The sequence below is a fragment of the Pygoscelis adeliae genome, unplaced genomic scaffold (genome assembly GCF_000699105.1).
Source record: "Pygoscelis adeliae isolate BGI_AS28 unplaced genomic scaffold, ASM69910v1 Scaffold209, whole genome shotgun sequence".
Taxonomy (NCBI): domain Eukaryota; kingdom Metazoa; phylum Chordata; class Aves; order Sphenisciformes; family Spheniscidae; genus Pygoscelis; species Pygoscelis adeliae.
The window spans coordinates 3,127,459-3,143,091 of record NW_008825538.1 but is presented as its reverse complement, the minus strand read 5'-3'; the positions used below and the strand labels follow the sequence as shown (position 1 = coordinate 3,143,091).

General features: G+C 42.3%; 1 protein-coding gene across 1 annotated transcript in view; it reads left to right on the top strand.

The window, feature by feature from the left end:
* Nucleotides 1-7,177, top strand: part of SUCLG1 (succinate-CoA ligase, alpha subunit) — a 15,488-nt gene extending 8,311 nt beyond the window's left edge. Inside the window, exons 6-10 of the mRNA XM_009331899.1 lie at nt 11-68; nt 2,405-2,488; nt 3,129-3,280; nt 3,768-3,956; nt 4,982-7,177. Of these exons, the coding sequence (XP_009330174.1) occupies nt 11-68; nt 2,405-2,488; nt 3,129-3,280; nt 3,768-3,956; nt 4,982-5,008 (510 nt within the window). The 3' untranslated portion in view covers nt 5,009-7,177. The remainder of the gene's footprint in view (nt 1-10; nt 69-2,404; nt 2,489-3,128; nt 3,281-3,767; nt 3,957-4,981) is intronic.
* The last annotated feature ends 8,456 nt before the right edge of the window (nt 7,178-15,633 follow it).

Below are 15,633 nucleotides of genomic sequence, written 5' to 3'. Positions count from 1 at the left end.
CTTTCCTTAGCCTGGAGAATGTAAAATTGGTATCATGCCTGGTCACATTCACAAGAAAGGAAGAATTGGTGAGTTTTTGAATATTTACGCATCATCTAAAACTAAAGTTTGGTACTGTAGTGCTCTTATTCATGAGACTAGTCACATCCTGCCCTGAAGACAGTTGACACGCTGTATAACAGCTTGTCTGTCCTTCAGTTTGTCACTGAACTTCGCCATTATCAGTCCTGAAGGCCAAAATCGGTCAGTCTGCCATAGCAGGCACCGAGTACTGATGGTAGCGGCAAAGCAATTGGAAGTTTCCTCTGGTAATGTGATTGACTTAGTTTCCTTAACACCCTCCTTTGAGGATACCTCCATTTATCTTGGGATTTGAGGGCACTAAGCTCTCCAATGCTATTCATGCCAACAGCTTGGCTCCCGAGGACTAGGCTCCTACACCTATAGTGAGATCAGTATTATAGCAAAGAGAAGAGATTACAGGCAAGTTCATAACATGTCAAGTTAGACAACTATACCATGGTGAGTGAAAGTGACAAATATACTACCCACTTCTCAGACAGCGGAATTAAGGTCAGAAGGGCAGTGACTTGTTCATAATCATACGTTAGTTACACACCCTGTTGCGTGCAAGTTTCTTGTCCTGCCTTCTGTTGGTTCCTTGTTCTAAACTGTAGAAATAACGATTATTTTTAAATGCCGTTCAGGAGCTATAAAGAAAATTCTTCCAAAATACGCGTTTGTACTTAAATAGAGCTTCAGAAACATTGTTGTGGACAGCATATGCTGCTGTTGTCTGTCAGCAGGGTAACCAGTTTAACTTGAGCACAGTACCCTTTGCAACATCACAATTTTTTTTGATGAAAAGTGTGTTTACTGTGGGAAGACCTGTTCGGTGCTCTTGGGCTATGTGGACTCAGTGCAGTTTTTCTAACATCAGAAACTCTCTCTGCTACTTAACCACTTCTGACTTGAGAATAATCTGTACCTAGTGAATGCGGGAGGATGCGTTAACACTTGTGTCACACCTCCAGCTTTCAGAAATACCTATAAACCTGGAATTGAAAAATCAGATGACTGCAATTATGCCCTTTGTAGATACCACCAAGACATCGCTCTGTGACTGTAAAAGGTAGCATCAACCGATGTTGCCCTGAGCTCCCTTCTGAATCAAAGTTCTGTTAAGATTTTCTAAGTATGTACAAGAAATGTCTTGTAGTCACAAGATATTAGAATCTCAATGCAAGGCACGTCAAAGTGCAAAAGGATATTTTAAATCCCAAATCCAGTTGCCCCACCATTGCTGGAAACATTTTCAATGGTGATCCAAGGGTCAGAGAATAACAATGTAACTGCCATCCTCCCAACTTCGTCTAACACTGTGACCTTCAGTGATATGCTCCCCCAGCTTTCTATTACTGTGAGGCGTCCAAGAATTATTTGATAATTTTGAGATGCAAGCTATAAAAATAGCCACAGTCTTTGCACCTTTATTTGTAGCTTCTCTGAGGCAATCTGATCTTAATAGTAAACAGGAAGCCCTTTGCAAACATAGCTAGAAAAAAAACCTTTGCTAGTAGACATCTGCGCTGTCCAATAGTGTAAACGGTTGATAAAACTTAAGTTGTTAGTCTAGTGGTGTATTTTTTCCTCTGTTTATGCAATATACTTATTATATTCCTTGTTAAACGGCTTGAAGTAGATGGGAGATGATGTCTCTTTCCTGGAAATCTTGCCTCTTGTAGTATTAACAGAAACCTTGACTTGAAAAAATGAACAAAAAAACCATGCAAATATTTTTGCCCCCGATCTAGGCTCTGTATTACCTTCCATCCTGAATTTAAAACTGGGGCTGTGGTCTCTTGTAATATTGTAATGTAAATGCTGAATGTGTACTGTAGAGCAGTGAGCTGCAGCAACAAATACCTTAATAGTGATAACTTGCATTTGTGCAGCATATTTGTGTTCTGGAGAATATCTCGTGTGCCTGGACATATTGGAGATGTGATTAATACAGAATTCTCATGTTAACTGTTGAGCTGCAGCTCTGTTCCAAGTTCAGTGCATCAGCTACTCCCATACAAGACAAGAAGTATATTCTTCTATTTTGTTTTCAGTTTTCTCTCCTGGTGGAGCTGTAGCGTGAGGAATGCTGTCTCGGCTAATATTACTGACTTTCTGGGCAGGTTTAGTCTGTTGACAATTAAGTGTCAAAAAATGCCAACCAAGAAATAGTACAGATAGAATCTTATATAGAATTTTCATGTTTTGGCAAGGATAGCTGGAAGACCTGGCATCTCATGTTCAGTTTATTAAGGTGATTTTCATGAATATAAGAACAGCTGCCTCTGGTCACGTGCTTAGCTATGTTAGTCTTAAGTTTATCTCCTCTTCTTTCCTAAAGGTATTGTGTCAAGATCTGGAACTCTGACGTATGAAGCTGTTCATCAGACAACGCAAGTTGGATTGGGACAGTCTTTCTGCATTGGTAGGTTTCCTCAGAAACAGCCTATTGCACCTATACTAATCTGCTTTTTCTTTACGAGGAGAAATTCAAAGTAATTTCTTTAGCATAGAAATTGCTCAATGGCAATTATGTTGAGAAATGAGATCCCTGTGTGCTGTGAAGAGTATAACCCTTCTCTGTTACTGTTTCCACATCAGATTAATAACAGCCGAAAAAATAGCTTGGAACGGAGAACTGCCAGCAAATATGACGTCAATTTGGAAACAGATTTTCCCAAGAAGTTTAATATTATAAAGGGGTAGGGCATTGTTAGGCATTTAGTTGGGTATGTTAAGTAAATTCAGTTTTCTTACAGCAAAATTCTAGAGCTGGGGTCTCGGTCCTTCTGTGTCTTACACAGAGCCTCTGTATAAGGCATACTATTTTGCTTATGGTTTGAAAGGTGATTATTCGGATATCAAAGCTTTCTGTAAATTGTGGGGGAGGTATTTGGAGCAGGAATTTGGCACTCTCTGACTTGGGAAGGGCCTTCAGAGCTGCCCCCCTTATGAGCCTTTGGGAATACTCTTCATGATGAAATCTACTTTGAAACTTTTATTGTAAATGCGATATCATTATCTTGAATTAGTCTTTTTTTTTGTGGTTTTATTTTTTTTTTCAGGGATTGGAGGCGATCCCTTCAATGGAACTAATTTTATTGACTGCCTTGATGTCTTCCTGAAGGATCCTCATACTGAGGGGATCATATTGATTGGGGAAATTGGAGGAAATGCTGAAGAAGATGCAGCATCATTCTTGAAAGAAAATAATACTGTAAGTCTTTAAACAGCTTGCTTCTAGACACCTTGGTAGTTAGCCATCTTCTTTTGCCGTGTCAAGGAAAACTCAGTTCAATCTCTAATCTCTATTTACAAAAAAACCATCAGTCATACTTTTCTTAAAAAGAGAGAGTTGAAATTAGGAGCTTTATCCAGATTAAATCTAACTGGGGAGCAGCGTCAACTTCAGATTTTTAGTCCTGTGATGATATTTGTAGTGAACACTCTGGTTTTTGTAATATACGTGGCTCTGTAGAGAGGTTTTTTTAAAGTTTGTGATTGCTTTTGGTTTATGATGCTTGTCAGAAGAGAAAGTATTCCACACTCTTCAGACTCTTGGTTCCGTGTTGTCTGAGGTTTCTAGCTGTTTAATATCTTTGCCTGGCTCTTTGATACTAAAAAAAAAAGAAAATAAAAAAAATCTGCCATCTGGATTTACTTTTCATCTCACTCTCCCCCGTGTATCTTTTCTTTCTTCACAGGGTCCAAATGCCAAGCCGGTAGTGTCGTTCATAGCTGGTCTGACTGCTCCTCCAGGCAGGCGGATGGGTCACGCTGGAGCAATCATTGCTGGGGGAAAGGGAGGAGCTAAAGAGAAGATAGCAGCTCTTCAGAGCGCTGGTGTTGTTGTCAGCATGTCTCCTGCTCAGCTAGGTAGCACCATCTACAAGGTTCGTTGCTTGGAAACTGGTATACATACTGATCCAGAGCAAGAAGCTACTTTTGGGGGAATAAGAGTTGGGAGTACATCTCTTACCCAAATACTCTTTTGTTCTGAACTTGGTTAAGCGTAAGAACTCTATTGACTGAACAAGCTGCAGTTATTACTTAGATAATGTGCGCACGTAGTTTCATGTAATGTTGCCTTACAGAAAAGTAAACATAGCCAAGTGGAGAAGAGATTACATTTTGCTTTCAAGTGTAACAACTTGTTGAATTGTGTTTTCTGGATGCAAAGAACCTGAATTAATTTAAAATATGAAAAAATTATTTGAAAGTAGGGTATTTGAGGAAGGAAAGCCTTGGCATATAGGTCTATCTATTTTAAGTACTAACTCAGAATTATGGCTGAATCCATACAGCTGGAAAACTTCTGTATGGAATAGGTTTATTTGCATTTTTCTTAATTCATGTCCAAAAAAAGGCATTGCTTCACAGCTAGAGGAAATGTGTAATTCAGCTGTGCTAGGGGGGTGGTTTTTTGTTTTCTTTTTTTTTCTTTCCTGTGGTGACCATGTAGTATAGCATCTTCACAGGCTACTGTGGGAATCTTCCCTTCTGTTGTGTTTCTTCCTTTACTAAAATGAAAATCTTTACTTCAGTGTTTCCCTGGCTTGAATTCTTTACTGTAAGGATTCTACTGCAGTTCCTACACAGAATTGGTGCTTTTCAAGCCTGTTATGCTATGCATGGGAGCAAATGGTTCCTTGACAGCACTGCAATCTGAGTGCAGTGCACTGACTGCAGTCTAGCACTACTGGTTTTTCACAGCCCGTTTATTAATGTGAGGTGGGAGAATACTTCTCCTCTCCTCTAACTTGCACACGTTATGCATTTTATATTTTAATTTTTAATTCCAGCTTTTAATTCCGAAAAACAGATTTGCTAAGATAAATACAAAGTAATTTAAAAGAAAATAGTAATAGAAGCATTTTCTTTTTTTTCCCCACTGGTAATGTCTGCGTGCTATTTGCAGGAGTTTGAGAAAAGGAAATTGCTGTAAGAGAAGATACGTTGGAATACTGTCTCCAAAACATCAGTGCAGCACCTGGCCTCCGCTTACCTTTTGTCTGCTAATCCTCAGTTGCCCAAATGACTGACACTGGTCTATGAATTTGACTTGGAAGCCATAAACCTCCTGGCTAAACCTGTTTTGATGTCTCCTTGGTTCAGACATGATCACCTCATTGTAAATCACAGCAAATTAATAAATCTACTACTAAATCTGATTCATCTTCTGAATTCCTGAAGCAGAGCCGTTTCTTCAACCATCATAAACAAAATAATCAGCCTTGAAGGTCTGAATCTTTTGTAACTTAAGCACTGCCCATTTTAAGGTAAAGTCGCTTATAGAGATGCTTTTAAGGATCAAGGCACTGACTTTATGCACATATCACACTTTGCTTTATTTTTAAAAAATCCAGTCTTACTTGTTCGTTGCTGGCAAGTATGTTTGTTTGAACAATAGGCCAAAGTTTCCGTCCACTAAACCAAAGCTGCTGGATCTGAAGGGGTTGCTTGTTGATCCACGTAGCTGGATATGCCTGAAGTCCAGACTTTCTTTTCCAGGCCGAGCTGTGCACAGTGTAGTCCTCTACTGGCAAGGAATTCTGTTTGTTGTGTGAAGAGATGGAATTTTTGTTCACAAAAATGTATCTGATTTCCCACGCAAATACATACTCAAAATTGTCTGTAACTATTAAAATTATTTGGCCTTTAGCTTACATTACCTTAATTTCCTCCTTCATCTTAACTAGGTTTGCATTGCTTGTGTGTTCTGAAATCCTAATAATGTTAGGATGTAATGGAGGAGAATTGTTCTCTGGAAAATAATGTAATAAGGTATCTCCCTTGTTAACCACTCCCAGCACTGTAATGGAAAGCCCTTTTTTTACTTTGGAAATAGCCCAAGCACCGTGCCTATAAATGAGTGTTACAAGTCTTTATCGGGATGGACTAAAACCAAGATTGCTTTCTTTATATAGAGGACTGACAGTTCATGCAACCTGGCACTTGTCTAAAGCTAACCTTGTGTTCCATAAAGGTGCTGTTACGAAAACTCGTGTCGTTATTTGTTTAAAACTGTTCTTAGTTTTCTTACTCAAATGCCTGTGGAATTTCCCTTCCTAATGCAAGCAGTAGGCAGGTATCTTGATACGGGCGTTTGCAGTTCCTAGAGCTAGGCCCTGACGAAATGCATAAAAGGACAGGTCGTATCTCCGCTGCACTGAATGTGTATTAATGCTTCATACGTGATCAGGCATCAGTCAGATGATACAGGCCTTAGGACACAGAGACCAGATGCTGTGTTATTCACCTTGGTATGATTTACAAAAATGAACCTGACATCCTGTCACTAGATGGCTGAAAGCAGTATTGAGTGGTAAATCATTTGATAAAGCCTATGACAACACATAGGAATTTTCTTACTAGATCTGCTCTGTTTTCTGGTGGTGCCTGATTTAATCTGGAGCAAAAAGACGGAACGGTGCCCTTTGACTAGAGAAATATCAGTGCTAACATGTCTCGGTCTGTGTAAGAGTGCAATTCTTCACCAGTGAATGTCAGGACGTTGAAGCCTGTCTTCTTATGAGCCTGCTAATCAAAGTAACTCATTGTAGTGGTGGGCTTCTCCACAACGCATCTTTTGGGGTGGGTAATGCTCCTTGAACTGCCTGAATTTCATCGTTGCCACCAGTGTTGTGAGAGATGACCTTCCAGGACAACTGAGGTGTAGTAAGCTTCCTGCTAGGGATTGCTCCGTGGAAACTCTTTTAGAGGCACCAGCTATTTTAGAAGACAGCCATGAACTCCGGTGACCATTGTCCCCTGAGAAAGCGTTTCCTTGTATCTTGAAATTTGAGGATGAGTTTAAAAATGCGACCTTGATTGTGATGTTTGCAGCAGTCACCTGGTGCTGCACCTTAGCAGCTGCCGGGTTCTGTTCGAGCCGGGGGAAGCAGTCTGTACTAGCCTGGAACTGAGGATCACCTAAGGATGGGGAAGAAGCCTGACCTTGCCGATAGAAAGGCTTCGTTCTTGCAGTTTTCTCTTGCTGCCTAAAAACGTGCATCAGAGCCTCTTACGTTACTGATGACAATGTCTCTTTGGAAAACGCTCACATCTGTTTAATACCGTATATACTTGTGAATAAATATTTCGAGTAATCTGATCTGGAAAATCGTTCATTTATTTTTTTTAAAGGCAAAAGTTAAGTTAGTGTTGAGCCTTAAACCTGTTGCTACTTTATAACTTAGTATGTAGTTTTTATGTGCAAGAGAAACATTGCTGACGTTACTGTTTGAGTTCTCATTAAGTTTTATGAAATAGTCCTTTTTTTTCTCCTTGATCTAGACTTGACAATGGTGTCTGCCCATAAATCACTTGCGCTTTTGAGGGATAAATTCTAGATGTTCATTTTCAATTCTAGATGTTCATTTTGGTCGGGGGAATTCATTGCCATGCGGATTCTCTTGAACAAAGAGAAGAGGATGTAGATCTACTTTGTGCTTTTTTTTCTCTTACTAGGCAATATTTGTCTTTGAATGATACCTAATACTCTCACTAGTAGGTGCTCCTTGAGTTTGATGGTGTTAATTTTTGTTGAGGTTGATTAGAGAGGTCTGTAACACCTAATGAATACTATGCCTTTTGTGGGTTTTTAGCATGTATTCATGCCTGATTTTTTTTCTTCTGTGTTTATGCTGTTTTCCAGGATGAATGTTGTGTTATGTAATGCTTTGGGGGAAGACGGTGGTAAGTTACTCTCCGTGCCTTTGTACTTAAAATGATGCTCTGACGTGAGGTTCTAGCAAGGGGATTTCTTAAGATTCACTTTATTGAAGCTCCCCAATGAAAACAAAAGAAAACATTGATGCCAATTCATTTGGTCAAATAAGGTCTCCTTTGTGCACTGGAGGTGGAGAGGGAAGGAGAGGCTGGTGAAAGACGGTCAGCTCTATACTCCAGTGTCAAGATGTTCTTAAGACTGTATGGGATTATTGAGATGATTAGTGGTGGATTTCTCAGTCGCTATTGTCATAGTTTCTGAGGTTCACCACAGTTCTTCAAGGTGTCCCATTTTTTGGATGTGCTGCTACTTGCCCTCTTGCTTACCTGCTTCCTTTTGTGGTGGTTTGAAATTCCACAGGGCCCTAGCACAGTGCTCATTAAAATCGGTCAGCTGCTGTGTTGAGGTGATCTAGGTGGTTTTAGTTGAATCAAAGATGCAACTTAATTCTTTGCAGATCAAACAACAGATTTAAAGCTTTAAGGTGAGGAGAGGAGCACTCACTAATGGGCCTCACCGGTGGCAAGTGGATTAGAGGCTGCACTCTGGCAGAAGGCTGCTGATAAGTTAGACTGAAAGTACCTACAAAGTCACGTTGGCCTTCAGCCTGGGGCAGCGACTGACCTCTGCTTGGATTCGGGCACTAGTCCCCGGCAGGTCTAGTGATTGGATCCCCTGGTAGCAGCCAAGTGAAGGGTGGGGGCAGAGCAAATTGGACCAGAAAATGTCAGGATCTGAGCCCCGAGAGACATAATAGTGGTTTCAAGAAGAACCTCGGGGGCTGGCTTCTGTGCTGATGGCTTCAAAGTGGTAGCTGACTTGTGGTGCCCAAAGAATAAGCTCTTAATTGTGTTGAAACTGTGGGATTAAGTATTGCCTGCACTAACATAATCATTTGCTGAGTTCACCGTCACCTTTGCCCTCCCTTTCCCACTGCCTGTCACTGGTCAGGATTAAAGTTTTTCGTAAGAGGGGCTATGTGCAAGTCTGATAACACAGGCAGGAGCCTGCTGCTGGTTCCTGAAGGCAGCGATAGGAGGAGTTGCGCTGCTGCCGACACCTGGCAGGCAGCAGAATCCGGGTGTCTCACACAGCAGGCTGTTCCTCCCAGAGCGTCTGTACAGGGCTGTGGGCGCTGCGGCAAGCCCTGGCTTCGTGGTGACTAGTAATAGCTGGTGAAGAGGGGAGAGTCCAGGTTTGACGTTTTCCACAGAAATTGTAACACCAAAAGAAAAAAAAAAGTCTCTTGGACATCAACTTGCAGTACCCCACTAGCAATTAAATCGGTTTATGCTACATGTCTTTGGCCATATTGTTAAATAATTGGTTCTTCTGAATTATTTACTGAGGGGTTAAACTGTATTTCTCCGTCAGAGATACGGGTGGTAAGTTGGTCTCCTGTAGTTAAGGCGTGTGAGTTGCTACAGGCAGCAGCACGTGTGGGAATTGCTGTTTAACTTGCACCTGAGCTTTGCTCTGTGCAGCCCGAAGCCCCAAGGACCCTTCACAGAGGGTTGACTGGGGTGGGTGGTAGTGGAAGCTAAGTAAGGTGATTCACGATTGAGAGTAAGTGTGCAGTATTCCGAATTTGTAGCAATGGCTCATCTGCCTCTCTTCCTCCTTTCCTGCCTGGTCTGTATAATGAAGCCTGGGAGCCCTGGGACTGAACGTGTTATGGGGATGATTCGTGCAGGAATTAAAACCCGATAGGTACCATTTTTAGGTGAGAGGTTACTTCGATATATCTCCTTTCCTCCTATCTGTGGGAATATGGTTTAGTGTTGAATTGGCCTGGAATCAAAGTTTACAATTTTGGAAAATTTCTTGACTCAGAAATGCTGGAAGACTTTCAATTTTCAAAAGGAAATTGGCAACTTGTTCCGTTTGAATTTCAGATGCAAACAGCATATTTCCCTAGAAGTGGAAATCTGGGAGTTTTGCTCCAGTTAAAAACCTCAGGAAACTTTCTCAGAAGGGCACAGGGGTTCTGTGGTTGTTTTTTTTTTTTTTTTTGTGGTTCCAGTCTAGGCTTTCTGGCACATGATGTCTTGTCTTCAGCCTGATATTTGTCGGGCCTACGGAGCATCCATAGCTCACTAGCAGGACTCAGACCCAGACGGTTCGCTGCCACTCAAAGCACCCAAAACTTCTCATTAAAAACTGACTTGCTTCCTGCAACAGTTACATGATCTCAAAAGAAAAGGAAAGAGATCGCTCTCTGTTTACACAAACCACATCAATTTATAGAACTAGGAGAAAAAAATGTTTTTCTGTCCTATAATCACTAAAACCACACACCGCAGTATTTGTGCTGGGAGTAGGTGCAATAGCCTATAATGATGTCTGTGCTGTGCAGATACATAATTAAGGGTCTCTTAAAATCTGTTTTGTTGCTGTAAAAGCACAGCAAATTTATAGTTTTCAGCACATCTCTAATGTTACGAGATAGTTGCTTTAAAAAAAAACCAAACAGCCTACAAACCTATTTCTTTTCATTTGCGGTTTTGCTCTCTAGGTGGCAGGTTTTGATACTAAAACAAGTTCCCGCTCTGAACTCGGGGGCTCAAAATGTGCTGGAGAAATAGAAGATGAAAATAAAACACTACTGCTTTATTCTTTCTCGAAGTTATATTGATTTATGATCATATCCTTTTATGTGAGTTGGAGAGAGGTGGTAAAGAACCAGCTGGTTTTCCTCCCTGTGTTCTCAGTACTCCTGTGATGTTGAACAACTTCTTGTTTTTCAAGCTGGTATGAGCAATGTTGTCTGAACTGTGTGGCTCTGGCACTCAGATGGGACCTGCCTTAGAGAAATACCTATCTCCATTTTGAAACGGACAAGGAATGGCTTAGACTGTTTCTTCAAGGGCTTAGCAATTCTGAGTTTTCTTTTTTTGCTTTTATTCAGTTGCCCAAGGCTGGAGGGCGGAAAAGGGGGAGAAATGGGCTGTCAGGGAGGAGAGAAATGAATTGTCAGACCTAAAAGGATTTCTTTTATTTACAACAGCAAAAAAAACCAACCACCCACCCAACCCCAAAACCCAAACCCAACCAGTGCATAATAAAAGAAACTATGAAATAGTCACCAACTGCTGACTCCCTAGAGAGAAGCAGGAGGAGATTGAGCTTAGAAGAAAAGGATCTTCCACGCTGCTCTGTCCACCAGGCTCTATATGCTGAAGGTACCCCGGGCGATGGGTGAGCAGTGCCATTAGGGGTTGGACCTGCAGTGCGAGCTGTAGGCTGAGACCGATTTGGTTCAGGGTCTTTGGTGCCAGCCCTTGCACGGAAGAGGCTGCAAGGGGTCTTGTGGGCTAGGGGCTGTGTTTGAAAGCAGCTGCTGTGTATGTGGAGACAGATGTGTGCATGCACCTGCGTGTAAAAGTGTCTCTGAAGGATTCACAGCCTGAAGGACTGTGTCTTGCTCAAGGTCGTCCTCTCCTTTCTTGTTCTGCTTTCAGACTGCAAGTCTTGCTATTAACTAGCTCTAGCTGCAAGGAGGAGAAGCAACAGGCAGGAGATTTAGTCTCCAATCATTTCAGTCATTTAACTGGACATATTTTATTTATCTTTCTGTAGGCAGCTGTTATGTTTGTTCAAGACAGACACTAAATTTTTTTCTTTCCCACAGTATAGATGAATTGGGAGTAAATCCAGCCGAAGCTTTGTAAATACCAGCCTAGACTCTGATTCAGCCCTGTCCTAGAAACATGGAATTTGGGGCAGGATCCATATCCATCTTCCAAAGTTTAGACACGTGGCAGAGTTGGGTGCTTGGGGAGCGCATACGAGAAACAAGGCAAGGGCAGCAGAACCTCTGAAACGGTCACGTAGACACGTTTGATCATTGATCCACACTTGATCATACCAATTATAAGAGAAACTTAGACGCCCAAGGCACACACGTTCACGCCTACACGGAGACAGCTACAGCAGGAGGACAACTAGGTTGGCTCTATCTGGAGATGCGCTCCTCCTCCCCTTGGCCAAGTGACTTACCCAAAGTCATGTTGAAGGTTTCTGCCAGGCCAGACACCAAGCCAGCTCTCCTGAAGCCCAGGCCCACATTTCAAGTGTCACCTGAGTTTTCCTTCCACTTTCAAGTTTATACCGTTTATACTCAGTATGCGCCGTGTGATCCTCATTTCTGATGCACTGGAACACAGCAGCAAATCCGTATTTCTCAATTTGTCCTGTTTATGGTACAGCCCATTTCTGTTGCAAAAACATTGTTAATAGTTTATTTAATGTGTCTTTTATAAATCATTTGAGAACGCTGAGAACTGATTCTTGTACAGGGAATGAAATCATACAGCATTAATCCACTCTTTCTTGCAATGATTCTAGCAATGATGGAAAACAATATAATTAGAAGCCATTCTTTCAGCCTGGAAATTGTAATTGGATTGTGAATTTTATAGCAGCAGCCTTCAAAAAATAAACAAGAATTAGTCAACTAAAGAAAATATGCTCAGCTTGTTTCCAGCAGGGGCTGTGTTCTGTGGTTAACTTTGGGGTTTGTTGTTGTTGTTTGTTCATTTTTTTTTGCTCCTGGCACATAAGGCATCCTTAGAGGCTGCAAACATGGATTTTTCCCCAGGGAAACCTGCTGCAGTGCCAGTCACGCAGCCTGAAGCAGGCACCCGCAGTCCTCCTGTCCTCTTTGCTTTCCACCTTGAAGTTTGCTTGGAGCATCTCTGGATGTATTAGTGCTCCTGAGGATCAGATTTACTTTGAGGTTCGGTGGAGAAGCCAGCGTACCCCAAATGGGGGTGATGTAACAATGTGCAAAAATGAAAGGAAAAAACCCCAAACCGTCATGAAATGGGGGTGTTGGAGAGCCTCAGAGACAGAAGAGGGAAGGCAGCAGGGGAAGGGGGGTTGTCTGTACTTGCTGGTCACCTATTTAATGCTGTCTAGGTTGAAGCACAGGAAAAAATGCTTATCAAGGAATTTATTAGCTCTGCTCGTGATAAATAGGTAGAAATTCTCTTGCATGAAGCACTTAATGAGGACAGGGTAGAAAACAGGCTTCTCATCCAGTGGGAGCTTCCTTATAACCGTGCCAGCCCAAGAGTGAAGGCGGTGGCTGGATCTGCAAGGCCATGTATGTGTCTCAGGGCATCTCCCACACAATTTTTTGTGTCTCAGCAGCCTGTGAACATGGGTGTTCTTCCTTAAGGCACTTAAGTCATGCTGTTGCCTTACCCTTATCCCTTTAGCACTGTTCCCCTGGTAAGATCCTCTCTAGCAGGCCCTCCCGAGGAGATGCTGTAGACAGCCTTTCCAGAACCAGCCCTATGAAGCGCTTTGGCAATGTCAGTGCCCCATCTCTGCTGTCACCCATGGAGCAAGGGGCCCCCAGGCTTCGTGTGCCAGCCGCCTCCATCCAAGTATCTGCGTCCCTCCTGCTGAGGTAGTTCTGCACTGGGTGACACAGGGTGGCAGCTGGGTATGAGGTAAGTGCTGTTTCTTTCCCCATCATTTTTTGGGGGCCCCCAGATCCTTTCCAGGCAAAAATGCTCAAAGAAACCTTGTAAAGCATTTCAGGCTGGAAGAGATTGTGTTTTCCCAATGACCAGTATTTGCTATTAGAGTTTTGCTCAGCTTTAACTAAAAACAGAATGTAGTGGACAGGAACTTTCCTTCTACCTTCCTCTTCTCTGCTTAAACTTGACCTCAGGATTCCCAAAGGGAAAGCTGTTTCCCAGCTATCTCCAGACAATGTAGTCATTGTCAACTTACACAGTAAGGCCCCATTTGAATTTTATTGTCAGACAGTGAAAAGTGAGGTTTGGTAAACACTGCATATTCTTATGGAGACTTCGTTACCTTTGCTTTATGGTCAAAATAAAACCAGTAACAACACAGTCTCTTGAAAATGCTCATATCCATAAATCCGAGATCCCCCCGTTCTCCCCCCAGCCCGTGAAGTTTTGCAGTCCTCCTCGCTACATCACTGTCCCACAGGCAGCGCTGGAGACCCTCCCCTGACAGCTTTATGGCTGATGGCTGAAGAACGAACTGTTACTCCTTGCAAATTATTTTCTAGATTGCCACAAAAATATACATCATTGTGTCATGGGATGGCAACTGTATTAAATCTGGTTAGATAGTTAGGGTGGGTTGCTGTCATAAATCAGCCTCCGCCTGCCTTGTTGTGTAGGAAATTGAATCAATAGTTGTTGCAATGGTTTATATAGTTAAAAAAATTTCCTTTTGCAAAACAAATTTTTAATACTTCTCCAATTCATTAACATCCTGTCTACTTACTGCTTTGAAAAAAATCAAGCGCATCATTCGCCTGGAAATCTGCATTGTCCCTTCCATAATGCATCAGTATGAACATTTGGAAGTTGTTAAAAAGGGGAATTATTTCATCATGATAAAAAAAGAAGAATGAGAACAGCTCAGCTGAAAAGATTGCGTTGTCAGTTCTGATTTAATGTGTGAATAATGCTAGCAGGATGGGGAGAACATCTTCTCCTGGATAGATTGTTTTTATGTTGTTAGAGTCTCTGTGCTGGGATTTACAGCTTGAAACTGTTTTTTTTTTTTCAGAGGATAGTTGTAATGAACTGGAGTTTGTTTCATTTCTCTTGACTATAAGGATCACCTGAACGTCAGTCATGCAGAAGCTTGAAGATGGTTTGGATTAGAGGAAGTCAGTCTAAAGTTTGGACCAAAAGCTGTACTGCCATCTCTCAAGTTCTTGTTGTGTGCCTTGTCATTTAATTCTGCTCCTTAAATGCCCAGCTCCAGGAGGCAAGTGTCCCTGGAGGTTGCCAGCCTACTGCAAGGACCGTATCTTCACTGGAGTGGCAGTCTGGAAGCTCTTACCCCAGGGCTGTGGAGAAAAGCCTGAAAATATGACTTGCCTGCAACCTAAGAGCTCAGAAACTTAAATCAGGTGAACTACATTGCATACTCTGGAGATGGGTGTAGTCATAAAATCCTTTTGAAGAGTTCCTTTTGGCAAGGGCATAAGCAAGGAAACAATTTTTTACGGGGTTGAAGAGCTGGAGGTTTGAGGACCCTTCTAATCCTTGCAGCAGTTTCCCATCTTTGAAGCCGTTAAGCAACCTGGCCAAGGTTCCCAGAGAGGATCTCAACATGGAAGAAACGGAAAAGTTACTTTCCTGACCAAACCTCTTCAGGCAATGTGAGTCAGCGACCTCAGGCCTGAGGGTTACCTGGTGGCAAGAGACGGCTTCCACGAGGAGAGCTGCATTTTGCTGCTTTCTAACCTGCTTATGTGCCCGCACTGTAACAGGGGAAGGTGATAGCCCGCACGCATCCTTCTGCGCAAAGAAAGCATTGCAAGTTTAAAAGCTTTTCTCCTCGCCCGGTAATTCCCCTACATCAGTCTTTCACAGACAAAGGGGATGGTTAGCTGGACGTTTCCTGGGGAGGGAAAGGTGATGTAGGGCAGGCTCTTCTTGGCCGTGAGCCCACGTGAAAAGCACACCCAAGTTTCTGGCTCCTTTCAGGCCGATAAAACACCCTGTTCCCATGTGGCTGCAGAAATACCCAACGCTGTGTACCCTGAGAGCTCAGGTTTGTGGAGATTTTGCGAAGACCGTGCAGCCTGGACTCTTTCCAGTGAGAGCATTGTTTGACTTGGCTGAGTGAACCAGGTGTTAAAGAGGGGGTGAGATTAGCAGCTTGTTTGGCATTTGATTTGTGAATATTTTTATCCTGTTCACTTATTTGTTTTATGTGTCTCTTTTTCTGGTTAGAGAAGTGAATTACAGCCTTAGGATTTGAAAATGATGTTCTCCACAGATGCAGCTCTAAAGAGCAGCTAATAAATGCCAGTTATCCCAGGTAGCAGAAGG